Consider the following 14,536-nt stretch of genomic DNA (forward strand, 5'->3'; position numbering starts at 1 on the left):
TAACGTAATCTAAGATGAACGATAATACGAACTAAACGATTTCGTAACTAAACGATTTCTTCTTTTCTTTTTATCATTTTTGTCACAGGAAAGAGCTTTAGCATCACGATAACCGTTTCGACGAGTCCACCTCAGGTAGCAACCTATACCAGAGCGATCAAGGTGACCGTCGATGGACCGAGAGAGCCACGTTCGAAAACGAGTAAGTAGAAAAGTTTACGTCCTCGCGTGGCACACATAGTTCGCGATAACGTGCCGTTACGCGCCACGATCAGATCCATCTAATGGGATGACCGGCTGCTACTAGTCCAGCATCCCCAGAAAATGTATCGATAATTCACCGAAAGTCCCTATACGCGGTAATAGCGGCGTCATTACCGAGCAGATGGTGCACGATGATGCAGTGGCCGAGCTATGTTAACTCTTCTGCGTATGCGTGTTTTGGTTTTGCTATTCAACGTACGTCGCACGGCGACGGGACCGATATTTTTCCGTTCGACGAATTTTCGTGCGAGAAAACTCGAACGTTTACGGCGATTAGGAACAACGACTTCTTTTTGTTAAAATGGGCCAGTTATTTTTGGATGTATTTCTGTCTCTTTCTCCCTCTTTCTTTCTATCCATCTATCCATCTATCCATCTATCCATCTATCTATCTATCTATCTATCTATCTATCTATCTATCTATCTATCTATCTGTCTCTCTCTCATTCTTTCTACACCTACACGGTGTGTGCATGTATCCGTATATATAAAAAAAAAAGGGGATCGTTATTTCGATATCAGATTAATAGCCGCTGCGGAATCGACCGCGGAGTACGGGCAGGTTTTTGCGGACGATTCGCATTTGTTGGATAAAGTATTGATGGGCGTAGGGCAATGCGTGCTCGCTGGACTCGCGAGTAATTTTTTTTTGCTTCTTTTTTCTTTTTTTTTTTTCTTTTTTCCTTTTTTTTTTCAAAATGCTCCGTTTGATTGATTCCGCTTATTCGCCAATTTTTCAGTTATCGCTCGGTATTATTTTGAAAGGGATTAGACTACTGTGCATGTACTACATATGTACGCGCGTACTAAGAGATTCGTGTTTTAAGATCATCGTTGCTTCACATAGGATAAGTGGATTAATAGTAAACAAAATATTTCATGTTTTTCAATTTTTTAATTTCTTTTTTATTTTTTAATTCTTTTTTCTCGAAACGATCAATGATCCCACTGGATTCTGGTTCGTATCGTATCGGTCATTTACCCACAATGAATGGGGTTGTATGTACATTGATTAAAAGTGTCGACGTAGGATGCCTCGTAACGAGCCACGTTTACATATCGATGTCCGCTCTTGTCAGAAATTAATATAAAATTAATTAACTTCGATTAAATAATTAAATCCATATCCAAACCGTGAGCGAAAACAATGAACATTTCCATTCCGTGTTTCAAAATAGCGAACTGACGTGCGACAGGTTATACGGATATTCGTGCGACGCAACGCAGTACGAACGAGCAAGCGCGTGCAATGATGTATTTGTCAGAATTCCTCGCTCGGCATTTAACAGTTTACGCTTCATTAGTGACCGCACGGTAAATATATTTTTAAGCTGTACGCAACTTTATAAAGGGCGTCCGTGGATTCATATATAAAATTTTCTGTAAAAAAAAAAGGAAAAAAAAGAAAAAAGAAAAAAGAGAGAGAGAGAGAGAGAGAGAGAAAGTCGTAAAACAATTACTGAATCTCTCGTTTAACGATAACTTAACAAAATATCAAAGTATAAAACGAACGAACGAACCGTTGCGTAAAGAACTTCAGGATCTTATTTTCGAAAATGAAAGTACCATATCATTATCATCCCTTTGAAAGGGAGTCGATAGAAAGAGAAAAAGGAAAGAAAGAAGAAAAAACTAGAAATAAGGGAACAACGAACGTAGCCTTCCTACTGACACCTTCGAGGAATCGTTTGAAAAACAAGAAGAAGAAAGGAAGAAAGACAAAAGAAAAATACAGGAAGAAGAGGAAGAGACCGTAGAAGAATAAGGAAAAGAACAAGAACAAGAAGAACTAGAAGAACAAGAAGAAGAACAAGAAGAGAAGGAGGAAGAAAAAGAAAAAGCGTGTCGCGTGGAGAAGCGAAACTAAGCGCGAGCAGCCCTCAGAAAGTTTGGCCACGCACGACGACATATTGCATATATGGGGTTGTCAAGGATAGCGTGTTGTTTGGACGGCACGCACCGTATGGACGATCTATGCGAAAGAAACATGTATATACGTACATACATACACAGATATATATATATATATACACATATAAATATAAATATATATATATATCTAAATATATACACGTATTAGTATAGTATACGTAGAAGCTCGTGGAGGCATCGACGGGCCGTCGGGCGAAATGCGAGGACCGAGCCGAGTTTCATTGTCCTCTCTCTTTCCCTCTCATTCACTCTCACTCTAAACGCGGCAACGAGACAATGCTTTGGACGCCCCGCAGACACCTGCCGTTCCTCATTATTACACGGATAATCGCGAGCTTTTTGTTAAGCGAAAATCGTCCTCTCCCTCTCCCTACATCCTATACCCTCTTTCCTCCCTCGGCCCACCGTTACCTCTTTCACCCCTCCTCAACCTATAGCACGCCGTCCTCGTTCCACTTCACCGGTAGGCCACCGACGGTAATCGAGCAATTTCTGTAATTCGTCGCTCGGCATCACGTGGAAATGCGAATCGGAGGGGTTGTAATCGTGCGAAATGAGGTCGATCGAGGAGGGATGAAACTACCGAGTCGGTAGGATTATTATCAACGTTCCGTACTCTTACTTTTTAGACCTGTTTAACGAGTTTCATCAATATTCATCGTACTTAGTGACTTCGACGTTTTCTTCTCTCGAATCGAGTGACAGCAATGAAAAAAATTACTCGATTCGATTCGATTTTTCTCTTGTCAATGTCTCATTAATACATCGTTTAATTATGTATATTTCTATATAAAGAAAAAGAGAGACAGAGACAAAGAGAAAAAGAGAGAGATATATAGGTGATCGTAAAACAACAAATGAATTTCCCGTCGGGAGCATCGTGGCGAATCAGCGAGGCGAACTTGTCAAGCGAACTTTTATCGTCCGGCCAAGCTCGCGTCCTCTTTGATCTAGTTCCAGTTCGGATCAAACGTGCGCGTTCGCGAGAGAGGTTCGATCGAACAGCGTAAAGCAGAATAGAGTTCAAATTGATATTTCGAGAAAGAGAAGAGAGGGAATGAAAGAGAGAAAGAGAAGGAGAGAGCGAGAGAGAGAGAGAGAGAGAGAGAGGTCGCTCTCGCGAAACAAAGTGGCCGCCAGCCGTCACCCGTGGTCCAAAATCATCGAAATGTTCCCGACCGAAACAATATCGATGGACAGATGCTGTCAGTCAAAGGTCGAAATTGAATTTGCTTCGTTGGTAATTGCTCCGCGTTTGGAATATCGTCGATTAGCATGGGCATATCCCAGGGTCTCTGGGTCCCGCGAAATCATTACTGGCTTTGATAGAAAAGGAATACCCCCGTGATATCTAATTGTCGATGAATTTTCAACGATATCGATCGCTCTATCCCTCCCGACGGTCGGTCGGTCGCCGACGTCAAATACACAAAACAAAATAATACAAACAAATACATATCTACATTTTATTTTCCGACTTTTATATATATATATATATAATATATATATATATGCTATCGAAAGAAAAAGGAACAAATATAGATATATCGTACGTATAGGTATGTATAGATATATAGATCTCGTTCGTTGTGTATCGTGATTCACCAAATCGTTATATTCCCGAGAATCGAGAATCTGAAGAAATTCTTGATAGAATATTTAAATGCAATCTATGTTAGGAACGTTAAATATATCTTCTTCGATGATGATGATGATGATGATGATGATAGAATTTTCAATATGTCTCGTCTAGAAACTTTTAACGGGAAGAAAAAGAAATTCGAATCGAGATCCTCGCAATATTCGTGCCAGTCGCAGACCCCTAGTGTCAAGAAGGACGTAAGACGCGGAGGGGCGGAGGGGCGGAGGGGCCTGTTTATTAGAGAGGAGGAAAAAGCCGCGCTATTTCCGTCCACCGGGACCGCCACACTTTGATTAGATAAGTCCACTACTCGTGCTTTTAGAGATTGGAATTATTCCCTCTTGCTTTCTTTTCTCTCTCTCTCTCTCTCTTTCTCTCTTTCTTTCTCTCTCTTTCTCTCTCTCTTTCTATCTCTCTTCGTTTCTCTCTACAAATCTATCGTTTCAAGGTGTATCGTATCAATTTTCTTATTTATTCCAAATTACAAGAAACTTTTCATCTATCTCTGTCTATCTCTCTATCTCTCTCTCTCTCCTTTCGGTCTTCAGCTTTTATGTTTTCAACTACTCTTTCTTTCTCTCTCTGTCTTTCTCTGTCTCTCTTTCTCTCTCTCTCTCTCTCTCTCTCTCTCTCTCTCTCTCTCTCTCTTTCTGGTCTCTTAAAAACGAAGAGAACGATTCGTTAGTTCCCATTATCCTCCTCTAGCTCGTAGATACGATACGAACGTTAACTGATAACCGCCTCTGCGACGGGGCGTCGAAGAAAACGCACGGATGAAGTAAAAAGCCTTATCAATTACACGCAACGTATCCATTGGCGTGTTCCGATAAGAATTCATGTAACGAGTCCAGCCTCCAGGACGTACGAACACAACGTTAAAATTTCCAACGGGTTTGCAAAATTCTATAGGTTTATTCGTACCATGATCGATCATTGTAAAAAGACTAGTAAGTGCATTATGTAAGCAAATAATTTTATTATTAATATTATTATTATTATTATTATATTATTGTTATTATTATTTATGATTAATTCGCGAAGGTTAAGGCAAGGACACACGATTTATTCGAATAATCTCATAGTCTTCGATTGGTGAACCATCGAAGGCTCGACCATCTGTGTCTTTGCAACGATTTCGTGTAGTTTGTGGTCAAACTTTATTTGTCGTTCATCCCTCCTTTCTTTTCGAAGAGGTGTTTCTCTCTCTTACTCTTCTCCTTTCTTTCTTTTTTCCTTACCTGACCGAATATAATTTGTCCGAGCTTCCTCCTTTTCTTTTTTCCCTTTTTACTTTTTTTATTCTTTCATTTTTTCTTTTCTTTTCGTTTCTTTTCTTTTCTTTTCTTTTCTTTTCTTTTCTTTTCTTCTCTTTTCTTTTCTCCAAACGTAACCCTTTTATTTTCCAAATAACAAGCAAACGTGTATCACGATCGAGAAAACAGAAAGATTGATAGATATTTCGGAATAGATAGATAGCTAGATAGATAGAGACATACCATAACAGGCAAGTTCTCTATCGAGTTACAGTGATACGAATCCGCTATCCGTCTTTGAGGGTAATCGTTCGATACCGCGCATGCATTGTGGGCTTCGACGATAAACTCGCTTCACTACAACAGCGGATTAACCTATCGGCGATCTACCGCGTAGATGCCGCGATACTTGGATCCGGATTCTGTCGGTTCACGAATGGACGGAATGCACGGAATGCTATTGAAGTCAATCGAGATACGGACCACTCGAGTTTCTTAATTATCCCACTCTGCGAGCTTAATTACACAAACATCTTCCTCTCTCTCTCCATCTCTCTCTCTCTCTCTCTCTCTCTCTCTCTCTCTCTGTCTCTGTCTCTCTCTTCTGTCGATACGACGACCCGTGGTACTTCATTTCGGTAATCAGTGATAGATTAATTCGAGCAGCAAAAGATACAGCGAATAATAAAGCGAATAAATCTTTTTAATCGACAACGTCGGACTTATTATATGCGACGATTGATAATTAAAACGTACGATTGTTCCAATTGATATTTCTACAAGGAAAGATATCGTAGGATAAATCGATCAATTCGATCCTCGTTATTTCAGGACAACAACATCAACAATTTCGAGCTCTTGGTTTGGGTCAGAGACCATTCTTGGATGCCCCAAGCTCGTTCACCTCCCACCTACGAGAACTGGAGTCGTACAGGAGGAATAAGCATCACCATCATCACAGCAGTCACTTACACGAACAGCAGACTGGCAGCAACGTCACCGCGAATTCGGTTAGCGGTGCCTGTTCCAACCCCAACAACACCGACCCAACCGCATCGCCCGCTTCCAGTACACACCTCGGAGCTACCGGAGGAGGTTCCTCTAGTACTGCTCATCAGGATTGCTACAAGCATAGTCCTCAACACGGTGGTAAGTCCTACTTCTTCCTATCGATCAACTAACGATCACCCTTTGGTCTCGTACCTTATCTGTCTTTCACGACGCGTGCGTCGAAGAAGAACACGTATCATCAAGATATCTTGCCTAATAGCTATAATCATTCTCCCGTGATACAACTTGCGAATCGTTGACTACGAAACTTTCATTATGTTCATCGATTAGACTTTTTTCTTCCCCTTCCCTCCTCTCTCATCCCTACTTGATCATTCAAAATCAATTTCTCTTTTCGTAATACAACCATAATAAGAAAAGAAGTACTCGTTAAACGGATACGACGATATTGAAAAGTTTGAGGAATAGTCAAAACTATTCTAAGCTTTCGAACGAAGCGACGGACGTTTGTCCATGATGGATGTTCGTTCTCAACGGTATATCATAATTTTCCTATCTCTCAGTCTCCCTTCTTCTCGACAAGCATCCTCGTGGCTCGTGGAACAGCTCGAAACTACGCACTAAACCCACCCACCAGCACCACCAGCCCTTGCCAAGGTGGGGGAATGTCCGTTGCTAAAAGAAAGAGAGAAACAGAAAGAGAGAGAAAGAGAGAAAGAGAGAGAGAGAGAGAGGAGGTAATGAGGGGCCGGGAGGAGGGAGAGGTCCGCCGTTTCGCGAGGTAATAGTTTCATACCTCGTTCCGGCTCTGCACCCTCTAATTCAACGTAATAACGACATTCAACCTGCCGTTTCCATCTCTTTCTCTCTTTCTTTCTTTTTTCTCTTCTCTCTCTTTTTCTCTTCTACCCTCTCTTCGATCTCTCCGGCCCACTCGGATTCACCATTGCGTCTCTCTAGCACGAGGCAAAAGTGTCCTTTCCACGGATCGTCTTGATCATTGGACTCTCTCTTTCTCTTTCTCTCTCTCTCTCTCTCTCTCTCTCTCTCTCTCTCTCTCTCTCTCTTTCTCTCTCTGCTAAAATATAGTTAAGAACGCTGAACGAACGACAAACGAACAGTAAAATATTTTCAAATCGATCGATCATCACCCTACGTTGAATTTTTTGATCCAAGTCGATTCGTTTAAAAAAAAAACGGACGATGACGATTGTAATTTGTACAGTCATTTACTAAGAAATTTAACCGGAAACACGGTAGCTAATAGCAACAAGATTTCGCGAAAGAAAAGGAAAAATAGAAGGAAGGAAGGAAGGAAGAGGGGTGAGGGAGGGAGGGAAGGAAGGAAAGAAGAGAACGACGAGTCAGACGTCAAAGAGACCTCCAACGAAGTTTTATTCTTCTTCCATCTCTTATTTTCTTTGAAAATATTACTGCAGTAATTAATCGATAATTCTTGTTACAATATTTATTATGTTTATCGTTATCACAAGATTACATCGAGATTTATCAAGAAGATAAAGTGATTCGTAGATGGATCATTGGACAGCTCGATATCACGAGTTCGTAATATAATTCGGGATGCAAAAAGGCAGCTGGATCAGGCCAACTCAGGCACTTTATTTTCTACGTTGCTCGTCTCGGATCAGCGGTCTCGACCTGATCAAAGTTAAGTAGACGCGCTTCTGCTGGCGAGACCTCTTTGAAGCTACGTTGCGGTTTCTCTTTGCCCTAATCTCCTCCTCCTCCTCCTCCTCCTCCTCCACCTCCTCCTCTTCCTCCTCCTCTTCCTTCATCTCCTCCTCCGCATCTCTTCTCTCTCTCTCTCTCTCTCTCTCTCTCTCTCTCTCTCTCTTGGTCTCTCTCTGTCTGTCTCTCTCTGTCTCTCTCTCTCTCTCTCTCTCTCTCTCTCTCTCTCTGTCGTTCTTTCTTCGTCGATCAGCACCTTCCGGGCCAACAACTTGACTTCACCCACGTCACCTTCCTAGGTCGTCGGCCACCACCGTTTCTAATTAGCTCGTTTATCCCAGCCTTTAGTTTTGACCTCGTTCAAAAACTCCAAAAGAATGAATCCAAGGAAAAAGAAAAAAGAAGAGGAAGGAAGAAGAAAAAAAGGAAAGAAAAGAAAAACCGCGTGGAAACGTACGATCGAAAGGGAGAATATATATTTCGAGGTCGATGTTTTGTTTGAAATTCTCGTTCCATTCATCTTTTCTTTCTTTCTCGATGTTGTAGGTACACTTTTGAACGACGAGTAGCTGCTGTTGAATCGTCGAAGCACGTACGCTTCGAGAAGCGTAGTGCAAAATGATCGAGCGAGCGTCGGTGGATCCAATTTTCTTTCTCTTATTCCCTTCTTCTTTCTCTTGGAAACACTTTAGAAAGAGAGAGAGAGGAAGAGAGAGAAAAAAAAGAAAAGAGAGAGAGAGAGAGTCGTCTCAGCACGTTCGTCTTTCGTTACCCCACCGATTCGAACAGGCATTCGAGAGAGAGGGAGAGAGAGAGAGAGAGAGAGAGAGAGAGAGAAAGAGAGAGAAAATGGTTGGTACATGATCGGGCTCCTCACGTACGACTCACGCGCACATCTGCGTAATACCAGGGATCGATCGGTCGATCGAGAAGCGATCGAGTGCTCGATCCATGTTGTTTTTGCCCTTCTCTCCTCGCAACCTTCTCCTTTTGTCTTGTGCTCGCTTCGTTTGCGATACCAGACATCGTAAGCCTCTGAATCGAAGCCTCCTCTTCTTCTTCTTCTTCTTCTTCTTCTTCTCTTTACCTGATTGCACGCTACACTATACATCGAACCCTTTGCAATCTCATCGATAGACATCATCGTTCTTTTGAAAAGTTTCATCCAAAAACATCCAGATAAATCATTTGAAATTCTATCGTGTGGGTATATAATTTTTATTATTCTTCTCTAAAGCAAAGAAGAATCGAAGAGAGACATCGTCTTTGTAAATCGTTGAAAGAGTTGGAAGAGACCTCGAACGGAAGGTCCTCGGGTGATGAAAAAAGAGGAAGCAAGCATTATTCCTGTCTCTTATAATATAACCGTGTCCGTTTCTCTCTTCTCTCGAGTCTCATCTCCAGTCGTGATCGGGGTAATGAGGCTTTGCCAGTGGCAGCGGCCTCACAGCCTGAGGTGGTGAGATACGGAGAGAGTGGAGGAAGATAAAAGATGAAAAAAGAGAGATAGATAGAGAGAGAGAAAGAGAGAGAGAGAGAGAGAGAGTGCCTTTGGTAGTTTGTACTACCGAAGAAGAGACGGAAGATGAAAGGTGTACAGAGAAAGAGAAAGAGACAGAGATAGAGAGAGACAGAGAGAAAGAGAGAGAGAGAGAGAGAGGGAGGGTAACGCGAAAAGAGAGAAGCCGCGTTGGACTACAGTGGTAGGGGTAAGGACGCTGATTATGGGGTGTCAAACAATCACACTGATTGTATATTCTGTTCCGACTCCTTCTGTCTACCTTCACGTCTACGTCCGTATAAGAGAGCCACTCTTGTTTCCTTTCTCTCTCTCTCTCTCTCTCTCTCTCTCTCTCTTCACTTCTCTTCGTTCACCTTTGTTTATGATTATGTGTGTGCGTGCGTGCATGCGTGTGTATGTACAAAAGAATTTAGAAGGAGAGATGTACTTTATAGCCAGTATAAAAAAGAAAAAAGAAAACAGGAAGAGAAGATGGACAAAAGAAAAGGAACAGACATTCTCTATCTATCTCTCTTTCTCGTTTGATGTTCTCGGTTAACTAACAATGAAGAAAAAAGTAAGACTACAGAGATTTAACTTCTTTATCTCCTTAGGAAAATATTTAATGCTGCTATTGATACCTCATATTTTCTTTTCCTTTATATATATATATATATATATACATACATACAATGTACAAGAGAGTACAATTTATTTCGAGATGTTCGTTTCTTGAAATGATGTTAAATCTGTAGGAAAGAGAACGCGCGATGAGAGTACGCTCGACTATTCAATCTGTTAAGAAGAGAAAAAGAAAGAGAGAAAAAGAGAGAGAGAGAGAGAGAGAGAAGACAAAGAGAGATCGCAAGACTCTTTACCTATTTACCAAGGGAGACGAAAAGGAAGAAAATCGTTGAAGGGGTTGAAAGGATGATAGAAAAAGAGAGAAGAGAGAGAGAAAGAGAGAGAGAGAGAGAAAGAGATAGCTCACTCGAGGACCGATTTAGCGATTCCCACGTGCCTCGGTAGCCATAACCAGGAATGCGGCTAGCTTTCCTTCAACGAACATTTTTTCTACCTACTGATTGTCCCGCACTCAGACTCGCTCAAGGATCCTTATCCTTGAAATGTTACGCCGATGCGCGTGCACGGCCCTTAATGGAAACCAAGTGCACGCTTGTACAGGATTATTACTTCTTCCTGCAACACAACGTGGTTTTAGACTTTCCAATGAGTGAGTGAGAAAGAACGAAAGACGATCTCTTTTCGAGGAGGAACGAGAAAAGTGAGGTCTTCATAACTCTTTAAATTTCTATATTGCTTGCTCGTTAAACGATCTCTCTCTCTCTCTCTCTCTCTCTCTCTCTCTCTCTCTCTCTCTCTCTCTCTCTCTCTCTCTCTGTCTCTCTTTCTCTTGACTGTTTCGAACATATCCGGAAGATCGAGGAAATCCCAAGTGACGGCAAGTAGGAGGAACGGGTGGTTAAGGGTTGCCTTTCTTAAAGGGTGCCAAGTTGCGAGGCAATTAGGAAAGTGTCACACACACTCCTATCGCGACTCACCCTCGTGACACGACAACCCCTATCATGTTTTATCGCGAGCTTATTAACGTGTATACTCTCGAATACTTACGATATTATCGAATGCCAAAGAATAATTAGTGATTTCACCTCCGAAAAAAGAAAAACACAAGAGAAAAAGACAGTAACAAAAAAAAAATAATAATAAAAATAAAAAATAAATGAGAAGGTTATCCTTCGTTTTCAATCTCGAAGTAGTTACGTTCAAATGTCGCGTTAGATACGATATTACTCCACGTCTTCTTTCGCGTTATTTCTTTGGTAAAGGACTCTGTGAACTAACACTCGCCTAATCCGCGAAAATTTCTTTCTCTCGCGATTTTGCGTATATCTCCCTGAGCTCTGAGAATCGAGAGAAAACGAAAGAAGGAAAGAAAAGAAGAAGAAAAAAAAGGAAAAGAAAGATAAGAAACAAAAAAAAAAGGAGAAAACGAAGAAAAATAACGGAAGTTCAGTACCTACGGGCCGTCGCAAACGAGTCTTCGATGCCTGCTAAAATGACGAACGCGACCGCAGAACTTAATTAAACTCGTAAATCCGCCGGCACCATCGTCGTAGACAGCCACGAGCGTTGTCGTTGCTGCTTCTCCTACTGTACTTTATTTAGCATACCGTGTAACATGTTTTAACGTATATACATATGCGTGTGTGCGTGTGTATGTATATGTTTCTCTCTCTCTCTATATATATATATATATATATATATGTAATATAATACCATGCACGGACCAATCGAAACGCTTCATACAAATAATAACTTACCCTCTTTTCTTCTACCACATCTACCAGGACACTTCCACCACCTCTTCTTCTTCTTCTTCTTCTCTTGCAAAAGATCCTTCTATAAATCATTTCAAGGATCCGCGTCAGAACGAAGATCGAGACGGAAGAGAATCCCGATTTCACGTTTTCGCCTTCCTCAAAGTGAAATTTCAGAAATCCTGAAGCCTCCCCCTCTAAAGTCTGCCTATAACCATTGAAGTTTATCAGGCCTTCGGTTTATCGCGTATCCTGGTGGGTACAACATCCTTCGTGTCCGTCCAATCAGGCACGCACTCGGTGGACGGCTTAAGGAAACCCGTGGCGACCGCTTAAACTCAGACCGCGATAATAAACAGGGCCTCCAGTTCTCCTATCCGCTCTTCTCCAACGTATATATTCCTTCTTTCTGTGTATAACACACGTTTACCGCAGGATCCCCTGCGAAAGACTTGTCCGCCGGATAAACGGAAGCGTCCTTCTTTCACTCTCTCTCTCTCTCTCATTCTTTCTTTTTTTATTATTATTATTATTGTTATTATTATCGATTCCTTTCTTTCTTTCGATCGAACAATTCAGACGCCGCGGTTGGGTTGCTGTACGAATCTTTTCTTTCCTCAAATCGCATCGATCATCTCGTCCTCTTTTTTCTTCTTCTTTTTCTTTCTTTTTTTTTTTACTTTCTTAAGATTCATCGAAAAATGGAGAGAGAGAGAGAGAGAAAGAGAGAGGGAGAAACGTGTACGTAAGAAACCGATCATAAAGGAGGAAGTTTACATTCTAATCGCGCGAAACGATAAGAATGATTCGCTTCCTTGAATCAGATTTTCCTCGTTACATTTTCTCCTCCCGCGTACGCAGCAAAAGTCCCGCTTTTGCTTTTTTTTTTTTTTGCTTTTTGTTCTCCTTTCGTTCGACAACGAGCGAAGGCACTCTCGTACTATCCGAATTTTATCTCTCAATGAGGAGTTACATCCAAAGCGTTAGGCTGCTTCGATCGAATCGAACCCTTCCCTCGGACGCATTCACGCTTTTCCCACGGCCATTTCGAAGGGTTCCAAGCCATTGGGTTCGTTCGGATTCTGTTACTTCGAACGTTCGGACTTCTTTGACCGATACTCGATTTTCCACTATTTTATTTCCGCTTTGTGACAACGTTTCGTTAAGTAATCTTAAATCGAACGATTTTATGCCCAAGCTTTTCTCTTTTCCCTCTTTCCCGACAACACGATAATTTTATAAGTTATTATATTGATCGTTTATAATCCAATTATTTTTTGCATAAACAAAAAATTGATTCAAAACGTGAAATAGTTTTGATATGAGTATTACTTATGCTCAGAGTGTATTATAATCGATAGAATTTACATATCCATAGTTTTTTATAGTTTCTTTAAGCATAAGATCATTAATTAAATAATATAATATTGAATATAGATATAATGAAATAATGATATTATTAATTACGATATGCACAGTGCAACGATTAATATTGTGGTGATAAAATGAAATCATATTTACAAGATAATAATAAACGAGTGTAACAAGACTTGAAAGTTTGATGACGGTATAAACGAATTAATATTTCATTAGTATTTCATTCGTTCTAAGGAACGAAACGAAATGAAAATTATTTATCGAATGAAATTATTTAAGAATGTCGAAGCTTGAAATGTCTCATATTGAACTGTACCTTGTTCTTAAAGGAACATACTCTTATCAAAATTATTTTTATACGAAATAAAAATTTGTGGAAATAGTTAAGAAAATTATAAACAATAAAGGATCTGTGATCGTACGAATCGATTTATGCTGATCGAGGGATGATCTCTCGTGCAAATCGATCAGGATCGGGCCGAGTCGACGATTGAAATTGTAGAATCGAATCGAACGAGCGAAGCGGAAAAGAGATTACGAAGTATTCGTCGTCGTCAGCCTAGCGAGACATTCTTAGCATAAGTAAAAAGAAAAAAAAAAAAAAGAAAAAAAGAACTATCGAAAATCTTGAGAGAAAAATCGTCCTTATTCGTATAAAAGGTGTTTCTTGAAAAATTCAGTAGTGCGTGTCGTCCGTCGAATGAAACGATTATTAACACAAATCTACGTAGAAACTCATTCGAATTTGCGAGATCATTTTCTCCGTAATCTTCTAATATCTTAACTGGAAAAGATGATCTTACGTAGATAGGTAAGAAGTAGTCTCTTAACGGAATCTCGTTCGTCGTCAGGTGCAACGCGTCCTAAGCGAAAATTGTCTCGTGGTCAAGACGAGAAAATATTCAAGGAAGGATAAAGAGTAAATATATAATATATAATATAATAAATGACTTATACGAAATAAATGTCTTTGGAACTTGGTGGTCGTCCATCTTGAAAAATTCAGAAATATATAATAAATATATAAATATATAATCATTCAAATATGTATATATATGTATGTATGTATGTATCTAGATATATTGAGAGAGAGAAAGGAAGAGAGAAAGAAAGAGAGAGAAAATAAATAAATAAATAAAACAAAATCGATAGTTCTAACTTTAACCTAGTTAGTCGCAAAACTTTTGGTATCGTTGAACATACGCGCATGAAATTTATTTTAATTATTAATAATATGCCAAGAGGATAGAAAGTTTCGGAATAAATTATCGAATAGTAAAAAAAAGAAGAGATTCTTTTTTTTTTTTGTTTTTTTTTTATCACAGAGGTAAAGGAATATATAATTTATTTATTCTTTAATTCAAAGAGAAGTTAAATATCTTCGTGACGAGTTAACTCGTTTTCCCTGGTTAACAGGTTAACAGAACGGAAAGCTTCGCGTCTCATTACCGATTCCTACGGTTACTTCTTTTCCGTTATTTCTTATAAACCGTAAATGACGTTGGCTCTTTGGGATTTAAAGGTCCCG

The 14,536-nt window shown here is 40.2% G+C and overlaps 1 protein-coding gene across 3 annotated transcripts in view; it reads left to right on the forward strand.

Moving 5' to 3' along the window:
• LOC127064187 (protein lozenge-like) overlaps nt 1–14,536 on the forward strand; it is a 40,224-nt gene that overhangs the window by 14,474 nt on the left and 11,214 nt on the right. For all 3 annotated transcript variants that reach the window (XM_050994850.1, XM_050994859.1, XM_050994867.1), the window contains 2 exons: nt 89–202; nt 5,923–6,240. In XM_050994850.1, the coding sequence (XP_050850807.1) occupies nt 89–202; nt 5,923–6,240 (432 nt within the window). The remainder of the gene's footprint in view (nt 1–88; nt 203–5,922; nt 6,241–14,536) is intronic.

Source organism: Vespula vulgaris, chromosome 1 (assembly GCF_905475345.1).
Source record: "Vespula vulgaris chromosome 1, iyVesVulg1.1, whole genome shotgun sequence".
NCBI lineage: Eukaryota > Metazoa > Arthropoda > Insecta > Hymenoptera > Vespidae > Vespula > Vespula vulgaris.